The sequence below is a fragment of the Monodon monoceros genome, unplaced genomic scaffold (assembly GCF_005190385.1).
Source record: "Monodon monoceros isolate NGI ecotype Baffin Bay Population unplaced genomic scaffold, NGI_Narwhal_1 Super_Scaffold_16, whole genome shotgun sequence".
Classification (NCBI taxonomy): domain Eukaryota; kingdom Metazoa; phylum Chordata; class Mammalia; order Artiodactyla; family Monodontidae; genus Monodon; species Monodon monoceros.
Window position 1 is genome coordinate 32,690,290 of NW_021703772.1, and position 16,352 is coordinate 32,706,641.

Sequence of the window (16,352 nt, forward strand, 5' to 3'; positions counted from 1 at the left end):
AAATAATGAAATGCTCATTATAAAAAAAAGAATATGATAAAGGAATTTAAATCACCACAATGAGAAGCCCATGCACTGCTACGAAGCGCAGCCCCCGCTCGCCACAACTAGAGAAAGCCCATGCGCAGCAACAAAGACCCAAAACAGCCAAAAAATAAATAAATTAAAAAAAAAAAAACCTTCTGTTTTAAGGCATAAAAGAAAACAAATAGAACAGTAAAAGAAGTAAATTCCTCCTTAGGAGTAATTACTTTCAATGTAAATGGATTAAAGTTTCCATTCAAAACACACAAGACTGAATGGTGCTGATGAATGAGTGGTAGGGCAGGAATAAAGAAGCAGACGTTGAAAATGGACTTGAGGACACAGGGCAGAAAGTGGAGACTGGGACATAGTGACAGAGTAGCACTGACATATATACACTACCAAATGTAAAACAGATAGCTAGTGGGAAGCAGCTACATAGCACAGGGAGATCAGCTCGGTTTTTTGTGAAGAGCTAGAGGGGTGGGATAGGTAGGGTGGGAGGAAGGCTCAAAAGGGATGGGATATGGAGATATATGTATGCATATAGCTGACTCACTGTGTTGTACAGCAGAAACTAACACAACATTGTAAAGCAATTATACTCCAATCACGATATTTAAAAAAAAAAAAGACAAAAAAAGAAAAGAGATTGGCAGAATGGATACAAACTCAGGATCCAACTATATACTGTCTACCTGATGTCCAAGGACACAAACAGGTTAAAACTGAAAGCAGAGGGAAAGATATTCCATGCAAAGAGTAACTCAAAGAGAGCAGAGGCTGACATACAAATATCAGACAAAATAGGTTACACGGGACAAAGAAGGACATCATATATTTTAAAAGGTACAGGGGGCAGAGTCAAGATGGCATACTAGGAGGACGCGGAATTCGCGTCTACACACAACTAGGGCACCTACCAGGCACCGGCGGGGGACCACAGACACCTAAAGGGATGGGAGGAACCCCTAGTGAGCGGGTAGGATGTGGGGCTTGGGGGGAGTGATGGGAGAGGAGAAGTGGAGGCGGGATGGGCCTGATGCCCCTGAGGGGCAGCTGGGGGAGGCAAAGGGATCTCACACCCGAAGGGGGAAATTGGGGAACCATTGGGAGAGCAGAGGATCAAAAGGGAGCATGGCCAGGTTTCTCCTGCCCACTTGGGCCCCCAGGAACCTGCTGAGATCCCAGGCCTGATCCTCTGTCCACCAAGGCCCCTTCCAGCTGCGCGGGTCCTGAGGGAGTGGGAAGGAGGGAAGGGGGAGCAAAAGTGAAGGCTGGACCTCCGGGACTGGCACCCCTGAGGGGTGGATGGGGGAGGGGAGGAGTTCCTACACCCAGTGGGACCCACCCACGGTTAGGGGTCCAGCAGCAATGGGGGAGACCCTGGGGGAGATGGTGGGGAAGGGGACATGAAGGAATGGAAGGGAATGCAGTCTGTGCCTTCCCTGTCCACTTAGGTACCAGGAAGCCTGTTAGGCCCCAGGCCTAATCCTCTGCCCTCAGAGCCTCTCTCCTGCCACGCAGAACCCAAGCTCCGCCCCTACACCCCAACCCAGGGCCCTATCTGTACACTCAGAGAACCCCCTCTGAGACCCCCTCCAATGCACTGGGCCTAAACCCCACCCACACACCCTCACTCAGGGCCCTACCTCCAAACTCCCTAACTCCACACTCCAGAGGCCCTCCTTTCCATGTGCTGCCTCTCCACTTCCACACAGGTCCTAAGCAGAGGCCCCACCCTATGCTTGAACATCACTCTGTCAAGGCCCCATCCCCAGGGCGTTTCTAGCTGCATGGGTCCTAAGCTTAGGAGTTGCCCCACGCTCAAAACTCATCCCCCCACCTAACTAGGTCCCGCCCCACCCTAAACCCAGCCCCTGCGTAAATTCCACCCCTGCCTAAACTTTGCCCCCTACAGCCAAGGTTTTTTCTTTTATTTTCTTTTTTCCTCTTTTAGACTGGAGTTCTATTTTACCTTGTTGATTCATTGTTGTCGATTCTTTTATATTTTTATTTTTCCTAAAAAACCTTTTATTTTTCTAGTTGTATTTTATTCTTTATACTTTGTTAACATTCTCTCCTTTTGGCTTGTTCCCCCCCCGCTTTTTTATTTTTCTTTTTACTGTTGTGGTTTTATTTTACCCCGTTGGAGTTGTTTCAATTATAGTTTTATTTTTCCTAATATATTTTTTATCTTCCTAATTTTATTTTGTTCTATATTCTTGCATATTGCACTGCTCCTTTTCTTCTTCCTTTTTTTTTTTTTTTTTTTACCACACAGTGAAGCTTGCAGGATCTTGGTTCCCAGGCCGGGAGCTGGGATCCTGTGGTGGGAGCTCCAAGTCCAAACCGCTGGACTAACGAGAACCTTAAACCCCAGGGAACATTCATCGGAGTGAGGCCCCCGGGAGGTCCTCATTTCAGCACCAAGACCCGGCTCTATCCAACTGCCTGCAAACTCCAGTGCTGGATGTCTCAGGCCAAACAACCAGTAAGACAGGAATACAGCACCACCCATTAAAAGAAAAAAAAAAGAAATGACAAAAAAATATGTTACAGATGAAGGAGCAAGGTAAATACCTACAAGACCAAATAAATGAAGACGAAATAGGCAACCTACCTGAAAAAGAATTCAGAGTAATGATAGTAAAGATGATCCAAAATCTCGGAAACAGAATGGAGAAAATACAAGAAACATTTAACAAGGATCTAGAAGAACAAAAGAGCAAACAAACAGTGATGAACAACACAGTTACTGAAATTAAAAATACTCTAGAAGGAATCAATAGCAGAATAACTGAGGCAGAAGAACAGATAAATGAGCTGGAAGATAAAATGGTGAAAATAACTGCCAGGGAGCAGAATAAAGAAAAAAGAATGAAAAGAATTGAGGACAGTCTCAGAGACCTCTGGGGCAACATTAAACGCACCAACATTCGAATTTTAGGGGTCCCAGAAGAAGAAGAGGAAAAGAATGGGTCTGAGAAAATATTTGAAGAGATCAGAGTCGAAAACTTCCCTAACATGGGAAAGTAAACAGTCAATCAAGTCCAGGAAGCACACAGAGTACCATACAGGAAAAACATGCCGAAACACATATTAATCATAGAGAAACATGCCGAAACACATACTAATCAAACTATCAAAAATTAAGTATGAAGAAAAAATACTAAAAGCAGCAGGAAAAGCAACAAATAACATACAAGGGAATCCCCATAAGGTTAACAGCTGATCTTTTAGCAGAAACTCAGCAAGAGAGAAGGGAATGGCAGGACATATTTAAAGTCATGAAAGGGAAAAAACCTACAACCAAGATTACTCTACCCAGCAAGGATGTCATTCAGATTTGATGGAGAAATTAAAACCTTTAGAGATAAGCAAAGGTTAAGGGAATTCAGAACCACCAAACCAGCTCTACAACAAATGCTAAAGGAACTTCTCTAGGCAGGAAACACAAGAGAATGAAAAGACCTACAATAACAAACCCAAAACAATTAAGAAATGGTCATAGGAACATACATATCGATAATTACCTTAAGTGTAAATGGATTCAGTGCTCCAACCAAAAGACGTAGACTAGCTGAATGGATACAAAAACAAGACCCGTGTATATGCTGTCCACAAGAGACCCACTTCAGACCAAGGGACACATACAGAATGAAAGTGAGGGGATGGAAAAAGATATTCCATGCAAATGGAAATCAAAAGAAAGCTGGAGTAGCAATTCTCATATCAGACAAAACAGACTGTAAAATAAAGACTATTACAAGAGACAAAGAAGGACACTACATAATGATCAAGGGATCAATCCAAGAAGAAGACATAACAACTGTAAATATTTATGCACCCAACATAGGAGCACCTCAATACATAAGGCAAATGCTGACAGCCATAAAAGGGGAAATCGATGGTAACACAATAATAGTAGGGGACTTTAACACCCCACTTTCACCAATGGACAGATCATCCAAAATGAAAATAAATAAGAAAACACAAGCTTTAAATGACACATTGAATGAGACAGACTTAATTGATATATATAGGACATTCCATCCAAAAACAACAGAATACACTTTCTTCTCAAGGGCTTATGGAACATCCTCCAGGATAGACCAGATCTTGGGTCACAAATCAAGCCTTGGTAAATTTAAGAAAACTGAAATTGTATCAAGTATCTTTTCTGACCACAACGCTATGAGACTAGATATCAATTAAAGGAAAAAAACTGTAAAAAATACAAACACATGGAGGTTAAACAATATGCTACTAAATAACCAAGAGATCACTGAAGAAATCAAAGAGGAAATCAAAAAAATACCTACAAACAAATGACAATGAAAACACGATGACCCAAAACCTATGGGATGCAGCAACAGCAGTTCTAAGAGGGAAGTTTATAGCAATACAACCCTACCTCAAGAAACAAGAAAAATCTCAAATAAACAACCTAAACTTACACCTAAAGCAATTAGAGAAAGAAGAAAAAACCCCAAAGAAAGCAGAAGGAAAGAAATCATAAAGATCAGATCAGAAATAAATGAAAAAGGAATGAAGGAAACAATAGCAAAGATCTATAAAACAAAAAGCTGGTTCTTTGAGAAGATAAACAAAATTGATAAACCATAAGCCAGACTCATCAAGAAAAAAAGGGAGGGCTTCCCTGGTGGCACAGTGGTTGAGAATCTGCCTGCCAATGCAGGGGACGTGGGTTCGAGCCCTGGTCTGGGAAGATCCCACATGCCGTGGAGCAACTGGGCCCGTGAGCCACAACTACTGAGCCTACGCATCTGGAGCCTGTGCTCTGCAACAAGAGAGGCCGTGGCAGTGACAGGCCCGCGCATCGTGATGAAGAGCGGCCCCCGCTCGCCGCAAAATGGATTAAAGACCTAAATGTAAGTCCAAACATTATAGAACTCTTAGAGGAAAACATGGGCAGAACACTCTATGACATAAATCACAGCAAGATCCTTTTTGACTCACCTCATAGAGAAATGGAAATAAAAACAAAAATAAACAAATGGGACCTAATGAAACTTCAAAGCTTTTGCACAGCAAAGGAAACCATAAACAAGACAAAAAGAGAACCCTCAGAATGGGAGAAAATATTTGCAAACGAAGCAAATGACAGAGGATAAATCTCCAAAATATACAAGCAGCTCATGCAGCTCAATATTAAAAAAACAACCCAATCCAAAAATGGGCAGAAGACCTAAACAGACATTTCCACAAAGAAGATATACAGATTGCTAACAAACACATGAAAAGGTGCTCAACATCACTAATCATTAGAGAAATGCAAATCAAAACTACAATGAGATATCACCTCACACCAGTCAGAATGGCCAAAATCAAAAAATCTACAAACAACAAATGCTGGAGAGCGTGTGGAGGAAAGGAAACCCTCTTGCACTGTTGGTGGGAATGTAAATTGATACTGCCACTGTGAAGAACAGTATGGAGGTTCCTTAAAAAACTAAAAATAGAACTACTATATTACCAGCAATCCCACTCCTGGGCATATACCTTGAGAAAACCATAATTCAAAAAGAGTCATGTACCACAATGTTCAATGCAGCACTATTTATAATAGCCAGGACATGGTAGCAACCTAAGTGTCCATCGACAGATGAATGGATAAAGAAGATGTGGCACATATAAACAATGGAATATTAGTCAGCCATAAAAAAAATGAAATTGAGTTATTTGTAGTGAGGTGGATGGACCTAGAGTCTGTCATACAGAGTGAAGTAAGTCAGAAAGAGAAAAACAAATACCGTATGCTAACACATATATATGGAATCTAAAAAAAAATGGTTCTGATGAGCCTAGGGGCAGGACAGGAATTAAGACACAGACATAGAGAATGGACTTGAGGACACGAGGTTGGGGAAGGGTAACCTGGGATGAATTGAGACAGTAACACTGACATATATACACTACCAAATGTAAAATCGATAGCTAGTGGGAAGCAGTTACCTAGCACAGGGAGATCAGCTCAGTGCTTTGAGACCACCTAGAGGGGTAGGATAAGGAGGGTGGGAGGGAGACGTAAGAGGGAGGGGATATGGGGATATACGTAGGCACACAGCTGATTTACTTTGTTATACAGCAGAAAGTAACGCAACATTGTAAAGCAATTAATACTCAAAGATGTTAAAAATAAATAAAATAAAAGGTACAATATAATGTAATAAAAGTATATATGATATTACATATAACAAAGGTATTACACTAGCAAAAAGATATAACAATTATGAACATTTACGTATCTAATGACAGACCATCAAAACATATGAAGCAAATACTGACAGAATTGAAGAGAGAAACATATAGTTCTTCCATAATAGCTGGAGAATTTAATACCTCATCCACAATAATGAATAAAACAACTAGATAGAAGATAAGTAAAGCAACAGAGGACTTAACACAGTAAATCTAATAGCTCTAAGAAACATATACAGGTGACTCTACCCAACAACAACAGAACAAACATTCTTCTCAAGTGCACTTGGGACATTTTACAAGATAGACACTATATTAGGTCACAAATTAAGTCTCAACAGATTTAAAATGACAGATATCATACAAAGTATCTTCTCTAACCACAGCAGGATGAAGTTAAAAATCAGTAACATAAAGAAAACTGAAAAATACACAAAACTGTGTAAATTAACAAAAATACTTTAAAATAATCAATGGATCAAAGAAGAAACCCACAAGGGAAATTAGAAAATACTTAAGATGAATGAAAAGGAAAACATGACTTACCAAAACTTATGGGAGGCAATGAAAGTGGTGCAAAGGGAGAATTTTATAGGTATAAGTGCTTACACTAAAATACACGAACAAGAAACCAACTACCTAACATTAAAACTTAAGGAATCAGACAAAGAAGAACAAACTAAACCCAAAGTTAGTAGAAAGAAGGAAATGATAAAGATCAGAGCAGAGATAAAAATAAATTTTTAAAAACAGAGAAAATCAATGAAAACAAAAATTAGTTCCTTGGAGACATCAACAAAATTGACAAACCTTTAGCTGGATAGACTAAGAAAAAGAGAGACGAATCAGATTACTAACATCAAAAATGAAGTGTGGACATTACTACTGATACTACAGAAATAAAGAGGATTATTAAGAGAGTACTATGAACAACTGTACAACAACAAATTGAATAACATAGATGAAATGGACAAATTCCTAGAAACACAAAATCTGCCAAGATTAAACCATGATGAAATAAATAATCTGAATAGACCTACAACTAGTAAGGAAACTGAATCAGTAATCAAAACTCTCCCAAAAAAGCAGTCCTGGACCTGATGTTTTCACTCATGAAGTCTACAAAACATTTAAAGAAGAACTAATGCCAATCCTTCTCAAATTTTTCCAAAAAACTGAAAAGGAAGGAACACTTTCTGACTCATTATATGAGGCCAGTATTACCCTGATCCCAAAGCCAAACAAGAGACTACATGAAAACTACAAGCCAACATCCCTTATGAACATTAATGCAAAGATCTTCAACAAAATACTAGCAAAGAGAATTCAACAGTATATTAAAAGTATTACACACTATGACTAAGTGGGATTTATTCCTGGAATGCAAGGATGGTTAAACATATGAAAGCTAATCAATGTAATATGTCATATTAACAGAATAAAGGGGAAAAAAACCCAGATGATCATCTCAATTAATGCAGAAAAGCATTTGACAAAATTCAGCAACCATTCCTGATAACAACACTCAGCAAACTAGGAACAGAAGGAAACTACCTCAACATAATAAAACCTATATATAAAAATTTCACAGCAAATATCATACTAAATGGTAAAAGACTGAAAGCTTTTCCTCTAAGAACAAGAAAAGAAGACAGATTTTAAGAGGCATGTGATGCCCCTAACCCAACGGTTCTCAAATTCTTATATGCAGATTAATGGAATGTATGAAAATTCAAAATGCCTGAGCTCTTTTGGATCAGAACTTCCATACGTAAGGCTCAAACTCTGTATTTCTATTAAGCTTCCCAGTTGACATTTATGCACACCAAAATTTAAGTACCACAGACCTAATCATCTATAAATCTGGAAATATAAGCTATGGAATAATTATACTTTCTTTGGTAAAATTATAAAATGAAAGACTAGAAAAATACATTTCACAAATGATAATGCACAGTATAAAAATGTATATGTACATGTGTATTGGTGAGGACCATATAGAAAATACCAGTGCAATAAATTCTTAAGTAAAAACTCCTGTCATTGTCTTTACTCTAAAGCAATTATTTTTTATCCTGGCTGAATCTCTCTAAGTAGATATAGTAAAAGGCTTTCCAATATAATAACAAACCACAAGCCTATTGCAAAAGCTGCACTCATCCCTAAAAACTCCATATGAACAACAAACATCATTAATAACCAATAAATGCATTATTAGTTTGCTAATATTTAAAACAGATAACTAGTTTATTTGTACCAGATACCTGCAAAGAACAATGAAGAACTTGACAAGCAAAATTGACAAGGCTTGTTGTTCTTCCTCTAACCCATCTGCCATTTTCTGAACACACTGTAGAAGCTGGGTCCTCAGAACCTGCAGAATATTATCAGGAAGCAGAGATATTCCTGGAGGCACATCATCTACCCTACAATATAAGGGGAACAAAATAAGAAGGGTGTTTAAATACAGGACGAAAATCTGTGGCACTTTAAAGTAACTACATTTTCAGCTCAAATCCTAAAGAAGCTCTTTTAGTCCAGATATTCTGTGCCTTCCTCTCTGCATGGTACCACCAAATGGAGAGTGACATTTTAGAAGATTATTAGAGCAGAGTGGTTAGTCTTACTTCAGAGGAGTCTTACTGAAAAGAGAGAGAAAAAAAGGCTATTTAGTATTTTCAATTGTGCTATTGTTAAAGAAAATATTTAAAATATAAGATTAGTTCACCTTCTACTATTTAGAAATACAATGTGTCTATACCATTTCTAAAAGAAACGGTAACTAGCAAATAAAAATGAAGTACCTCTAACTAGTTTAATATCTGTTAACTGCTTTACTAAATAAACAATATTCACCTACCTACAGGGTCCCTAAGCCATCTGATCAGAAGAGGGAGAGAAGATAACTAGCAAAATGAAAGGAGAAAGATAGAGGTGAATGTAGAACCCCAAGCATGAGCATCAATAGAAGACTCTTTTAAAGCAATACATCAATATTTTGTGACAGGTGGTTTCTGTGTAAGAAGACAATATGGTTCTTTATGGGCAAAAGCCAATACCAGATGTAACTGGCTCCTTGCATGTGCCTCTCACATTAAAACCCCCTAGATTCAAAGTCAGAAGCCTGCATACTAAGTTCCACCTCTGTAACATGAAGCACTTCATTTAATCTCTGAAGTTCCCTAATCTATAAAACTGTAATATCAGATGTCCACCCTATTTCACTGGGCTCTGAAACCAGAAAGTCAATGTGCATTTTCAGCTTTAAAGTATATAAAGAACTCTAAATATGTAATGCATTTTAAATATACTATCTCTAAAGCCTCAGAATCTTTTCATAAGCCACTGTATTCTTATTTCCCTATCTCTGTTAAGAAAAATGCTCAAATAGCAAAGAAGCACTGTGAAGAGTTCCATGATTAAATGGCAATTATACTTTATAATAGTCTTTTCTTCAGATAATGCTTAACATGAAGTATTAGTACTATGTTTACACTGAGTAAAAGGCATTCACTGTAGACAAAGAAATTTGAAGCATCTTAGCAGTAGTCACATAAACACATATGTAAATATTATTAGCCTCTTCCTGAACCACCCTACAACATAAATTAATAAAGCATTTTATAAAATAAACACAAGTCACAAAGCATACTACCAAGGTTGCCTAATAATATATAATCATGTTCTAAAAATACATGTTTCATTTTAGTCTGGGCATCATTTCACTTGCAGCTTTGGATTCTTTCATTCTCTCTTATTTATAGATGGTATCAGAAACACTCATTTTTATATTTAATTTATTTTTGGAGAGCTAAAAAGAGGTGATTAGAAAAACCAGAGTTAACTTCAAAATAATAAACAAACATTTAAATATAACTGATTTTCAAGACTAAGTGAAACTACTCCTCCACACTTTTCCAAAAATGTTAAATCAACAAGCAAGAAGACATTAGATTTCCCAATATTCCATTTTAGTTATTTAAAAGACTAGTTCCTTTTGTCCTTAATTGTCCCATTTTCTATTTACACACATTTTGATTTAACTGGGCAGAAAAAAATATTAACTTCTAAAAGAGCAATCTTTTTTTTTAACTGACTCTCATTATAAAATTGGGGCTTACTTAGGACATGGCATATAGACAAAGTTGGAATTTTTGGCCTTGTTCCTAATGTGATGAGGATTTAAGAATTTAGAAGAGTTTTCCCACCTCTAGGACTTTATTGTCCAAAATTCTAAGCTCCTTTTGCTGAAATTTCCCAAACTCCAGATATCTTTTCCACTCCTCAATCTGCCTGGTCAATGTCTATTGTAAACAGCTGCCAATTGTTCTCTCTAACGTAGGAAAAAGTCCAGCTTAAATTTCAAGGCCTTATAATCTGGTAAAAGCAATCCTTGCCTTCTATTATGAATTCTCTAACTTGGAAATTCTATAAAGTCAGTATACTTTAAATGAGGATTATCTGTGAGTTTCTTATCTTTAAGGTGACTAGACTAGTTTTACAGATCTTACATATAATATTCACTTGAAAAATTGAAAGTTTACTACAAGCAAAATCTAAATTCATGGTTCAGTTTGAAAGACAAAGATATGAAATATAATTTTAAATAAACCAACTAAATCACAAGTAAAAAAACACTCTTGAGATTCTTCATCTTACTTTAAATATAGTGGCAATATAAGTCTACATAGTGTTTTTAGAAATGACCTCCCAAGGAAGGAGACATTTATAATGTATGGATGATAACAAGTGCATCTTACAAAACCCCAAGCATTCAAAGGCCAAAATCCTGACTCCATAAGATCCTTAGGCTCATGATTTAAAATGAGCCATAAATTTTTAAAATAAAAGCACTCCTAAGTATAAACTACAAGAATATTCTTTTATGAGTAGAAATCAATAATAATCTTATTTTGAGTTCAAGATTTAATACTGATTTCAACCTTTATAAACCTGTTACAAATAATCTAATGGGGAAGAACTCTGAAACTGTATTTATAAATAAAGTACTTGTGCTTTCTGAGCATAACCATATTGTTTCTTAAGTTCATTGCCTTGGTCCAAAGCGCTAATGATTTTTTTCTCTGAATTATTACAATTACCCCTTAACTGGGCTTCTTGCCTTCAGTCTCAACCCTTTCCAATCCAACCTCCATAATGCCACCAAAGTGACTTTTAAAAAACAAACTTGATCATGATACTCTTTTTTTTTTATATAAATTTATTTATTTTATTTATTTATTTTTGGCTATGTTGGGTCTTCGCTGCTGTGCTCAGGCTTTCTCTAGTTGCGGCAAGCGGGGGCTACTCTTGGTTGCAGTGCGCGGGCTTCTCATTGCGGTGGCTTCTCTTGTTGCAGAGCACAGGCTCTAGGCGTGTGGACTTCAGTAGTTGTGGCATGTGGGCTCAGTAGTTGTGGCTCGTGAGCTCTAGAGCACAGGCTCAGTAGTTGTGGCACAAAGGCTTAGTTGCTCCGCAGCATGTGGGATCTTCCCGGACCAGGGCTCAAACCCGTGTCCCCTGCATTGGCAGGCGGATTCGTAACCACTGTGCCACCAGGGAAGTCCCATGATACTCTTATGCAGAAAATTCTTTAGTAGAGCCTTGTATCTTCCATAACAAAAAGTCAAAGTCCATTAGTAATGCATTTGTGGCACTTCATGATCTGGCTCCTATGTGATTCTCCAGATTCAACTCACCTGTGTCTAAACTCTCACTGCTTACCTCCACCCCCAAACTGCAAATATTTTCGTCCTTGAAGATTTTTAATTCACCAGATACTTTTTCATCCTCAACCACCACCCATTTCTCTCCTCTTCTCTCAACACATCTCTATAAATGGAGTTGATTTGCGGCTAAAAGTATGTCCTCATTTCTCCAGCTTTTAACCACAGCAAACCTAACCTCTCTTACCTAGGTCCACAAGATGACTTGAGATACAATATGAACTTTATCTGGGAAGTGGGCCTGGGAACAGTGAGATTGCAGAAACAGATGTAGGCAGAGGAATGGAAGAAAATATTTGTAATTTCACTTATACATTTCCGTAAGATGCTAATTTTTCCCTCATTTTATGATTTTCAAGCCTAGGTTTAAAAAATCCTAAAACTTAACCTCTTCCAAGATGTTTATTTTTCCCTCATTTTATGATTTTCAAACCTAGTTTTTAAAAATCTGAAAACTTAACCTCCTCCAAGATGTTTTCTAAGGCCCTTCTCTAAAGCTAGGAAAAGAAGTATAATAAGTTTCAACTACAATAGAATGCCTGTCATATAATAAAGAAATTTTATGCAAATGAATAAAGTGATGCATGGTGGACCCTTAGATAGTTTCAAAAAAGGGGCTGGCCACATCTGAATAACTCACCCCCCCAACTTTCTGGGAGGGGAGAGGAGCTGGAGACTGAGTTCAATCACATGGTCAATGAAGTAATAAGACCCAACAAAACTCTGACACCCAGAGCTCAAAGAGCTTCCTTCTTTGAATGCACTGATGTTCAGGGAGAGCAACATGCCCTGACTCCAAAGGGAGAGAGCATGGAAGCCCTGCATCCAAGACCCTCCCAGGCCCTGTCCTACATGTATCCTTTATAATAATACTGTAATCATAAGTATAGGACTATCAGTGAGTTCTGTAAGTTAATCTAACAAATTATTGAACCTGAGGGAGTCATGTCAACCCCTAAATTTACAGCCCGTTGATCAGAAATGTCGGTGGCTCCCAAGACTTGCTAACGATGTCTGAAGTGAGGGCAGCCTTGTGGAGGACTTTGCCTTTAACTCATGGGATCTGGTGCTAACTCCAGGTAGTGTCAGAATTGAAATGAATTGCAGGACATCCAGTTGCCAGTGGCTGAACAAAGTAAAGAAGAGGCTTCTAGAAGTCACGTCTAGTATCAGCAAGAAAGACTGCTGTGATCAATCAGAAATGTCTGCCGTGAAAGCAGGGTTATGTGTGTCACATAACTGCCATCCTTGTAATGTCATCAATGAAGTTTTTGTACCAAAAATTAACAAACTCACCCAAGGGTAGGAAATTAAGTATTTCAACATACCTGGTAGGCAGCTTTTCAAAGTCAACATCTAAGAATTGTTCATAGTTAGAAACAAAATTGTCCAACCACAGCTTCAGGTAATCTGGATCTTTCTGAAATAAGAAAACCATTTTAATATTAAGTACATCTTTCAGGAATTTTTTTAAAAAATGCTTTTACTCCTATTGAGCAGATATGAATTGATAAATCTAAAGAAGCAATAATATGAAATCTCTAAATGATATACAGAAGACATGTGTTGTTTTACAATGTATATTAAGTATAGTGAACCCATGGCACTCACACAAAGAGCTACAATCTGAAAAATGTCCTATAAGATTCTAAACAATTTGCCCTCCCCTATCTCTGTGGCCTTATCCACTGTCACCCTGTACTATACTGGCTTCCTGGCTGTTACTGGGACATACCAGACATGCTCCCATCTCAGGCCTTTGCAATGGCTGTTTTCTTTACCCAGGACACTCTTCCACCAGATAGCTGAATGGCTAATTCCTACATCTTCAGGTCATTCTTTAAATGGCTTATTCTCAATGAAGTCAAATTTTACCACCCTTTCTTAAACCTTCTCACTAACCTTTACCTTCTACCCTATTCTGTTGTCCCACCTTACGGTGCTTTCTCACCTTCTAACATACTGTATAATTTATTTATTGATTGATTTATTATCTGTCATTTCCCCTAGACTGTAGGCTTCACAATTTCAAGGTCTATCTAAGGGCCCACCACAAGTGATTTCTTTTTACTAATGGACACCAAGTGCCTAAAACAGCTCCTGGCATTGACCAGGTGCCCAATGAATTAATGAAAAATATAAAATGCATAAATAAGATAAAATGGGAGATGGATCATTAACCTAAACATAAAAACTAAAAAATCTTCTAAAAGAAAATACAGAATACCTTTGCAACCTTGGGGTAGACAAAGATTTCTTAGCTAGGACACAAAAATCACAAAGCAAAAAAAGAAAAAAATAATAATTTGTCTTAACCAAAATTTAAAACTTTGATTCATCAGAAGACACCATTAAGAAAATGAAAAGGCAAGCCATATGCCAGCTGAAAATATTCTCAGTACATATATCTGACAAAGGACTTGTACCAAGAATATATAAAGAACTCCTATGAATCAATGTAAATAGGACAACAACTCAATTTTAAAATGAGCAAAAGGTTCAGACATTTCACAAAAGAAGATACACAAATGGCCAAGTAGCATGCAAAAGCATTCTCAACATTATTAGTTATCGAGGGAAATGCAAATTAAGATGAAATGGAATACCATTACACACCCACTAGAATGGCTAAAATTTAAGACTTTCCATACCAAGTGTTGGTAAAGATGTGGAGTAACTGGAACTCACATTTCTGGTGGGAGTATAAAATGGTATAATCACTTGGAAAACAGTTGGGCAGTTTCTTTTAAACATAAATTTACCACATGGCCCAGTCATTCCTCTTAAGAGAAGTGAAAACATATATCCACAAAAACAAGTTGTACAAAAACGTTCATAGAAGATTTATTTTTAATAGCCCAAAACTGGAAACAAACCAAAATTCTATCAACAAGGTTAACTGATGAATTGTGGTATATTCACACAATGGAATGCTATTCTGCAATAACAATGAATGAACTGTTGATACGACATTGAACAGAAATTTCAAAAACATGTTGAGCAGAAGACGCCAGGCATTAAGCATATACACTGTGTGACTTCACTTATACAAAGTTCTAGAGCAGGCTTTGGTGACAGAAATTTGATCACTGATTGTCTTTCAGAGGACTGACTACAAAGGGGCACAAAGAAAACTTTCCTAGGTAAGAGAAATTTTCCATTTGTTTTATTAGGTAGTATTGACACAAATGTTTGCTTGTATCAAAACTCATCAAATTTGACACTTAAAATCTGTGCATTTTTTTTTTAGAAGATGTTGGGGGTAGGAGTTTATTAATTAATTACTTTTGCTGTGTTGGGTCTTCATTTCTGTGCGAAGGCTTTCCCTAGTTGTGGCAAGCGGGGGCCACTCTTCATCGCGGTGCGCGGGCCTCTCACTATCGCGGCCTCTCTTGTTGCGGAGCACAGGCTCCAGACGCGCAGGCTCAGTAGTTGTGGCTCATGGGCCTACTTGCTCCGCGGCATGTGGGATCCTCCCAGACCAGGGCTCCAACCCATGTCCCCTGCATTAGCAGGCAGATTCTCAACCACTGCGCCACCAGGGAAGCCCAAAAATCTGTGCATTTTAAGGTCTGTAAGTTACATCTCAAAGATGATTTGAAAAAAACCATGATTCCTCAGAAATGTCTTTTTAAATATAAATTACATCATTAAAAAAGATGCTCAGGGCTTCCCTGGTGGTGCAGTGGTTGAGAGTCCGCCTGCCGATGCAGGGGACACGGGTTCGTGCCCCGGTCCGGGAGGATTCCACATGCCGCGGAGCGGCTGGGCCCGTGAGCCATGGCCACTGAGCCTGCATGTCCGGAGCCAATGATGCTCAAATTTGTTTCCTTCACCTCGTCAACACTTTTTTGCTCCAGTCAATTTCAACATGATATCAGGAGTCTTACTCATTAAATATCACTGGTTAGGTACTGCTCTTGGATAAAGGGAACTCAAATAATTTATTTCCCTAAAATAAAAGCATTACACACAAATCAGAATTCCTAAAAGAATGTTCCCAGAATATGCAGACTGCTAACCTTTTGTGTATTTATTTTTTCTATTAATATACTGTTGCAAAATCAGATCATAAATTGTTATAATCCACATCATCACTGAGAAGACAGAAATATTTCAGAAAAAGAACTACCTCTTGTGAGAAATTTTCTCAAGGATTTCATTAATTGCTTTTTTCATTTCCAACCAGCACTTCATTCATTCATACATTCATCAGGATAAGACTCCAGAAATACAGGTAGCCGGAGTTTTCCTTATCATGGTTCCTTTTTAATAAAGCAGAGTTTTAATAAACTCTGTAAAAGTTCCACACAAAACAGTTTATAATGCCATAAAGAATTAATGTATTCCTCCTCATAGTTTATTTAGAAATTCTAC

The 16,352-nt window shown here is 37.8% G+C and overlaps 1 protein-coding gene across 1 annotated transcript in view; it reads right to left on the reverse strand.

Annotated features, from left to right (window-relative positions):
- The window catches only part of NBEAL1 (neurobeachin like 1), a 173,965-nt gene that overhangs the window by 141,402 nt on the left and 16,211 nt on the right, over positions 1-16,352 (reverse strand). Inside the window, exons 2-3 of the mRNA XM_029224562.1 lie at positions 13,304-13,395; positions 8,514-8,675 (exon numbers count right to left, since the gene is read on the reverse strand). Coding sequence (XP_029080395.1) covers positions 8,514-8,675; positions 13,304-13,395 — 254 coding nt within the window. The remainder of the gene's footprint in view (positions 1-8,513; positions 8,676-13,303; positions 13,396-16,352) is intronic.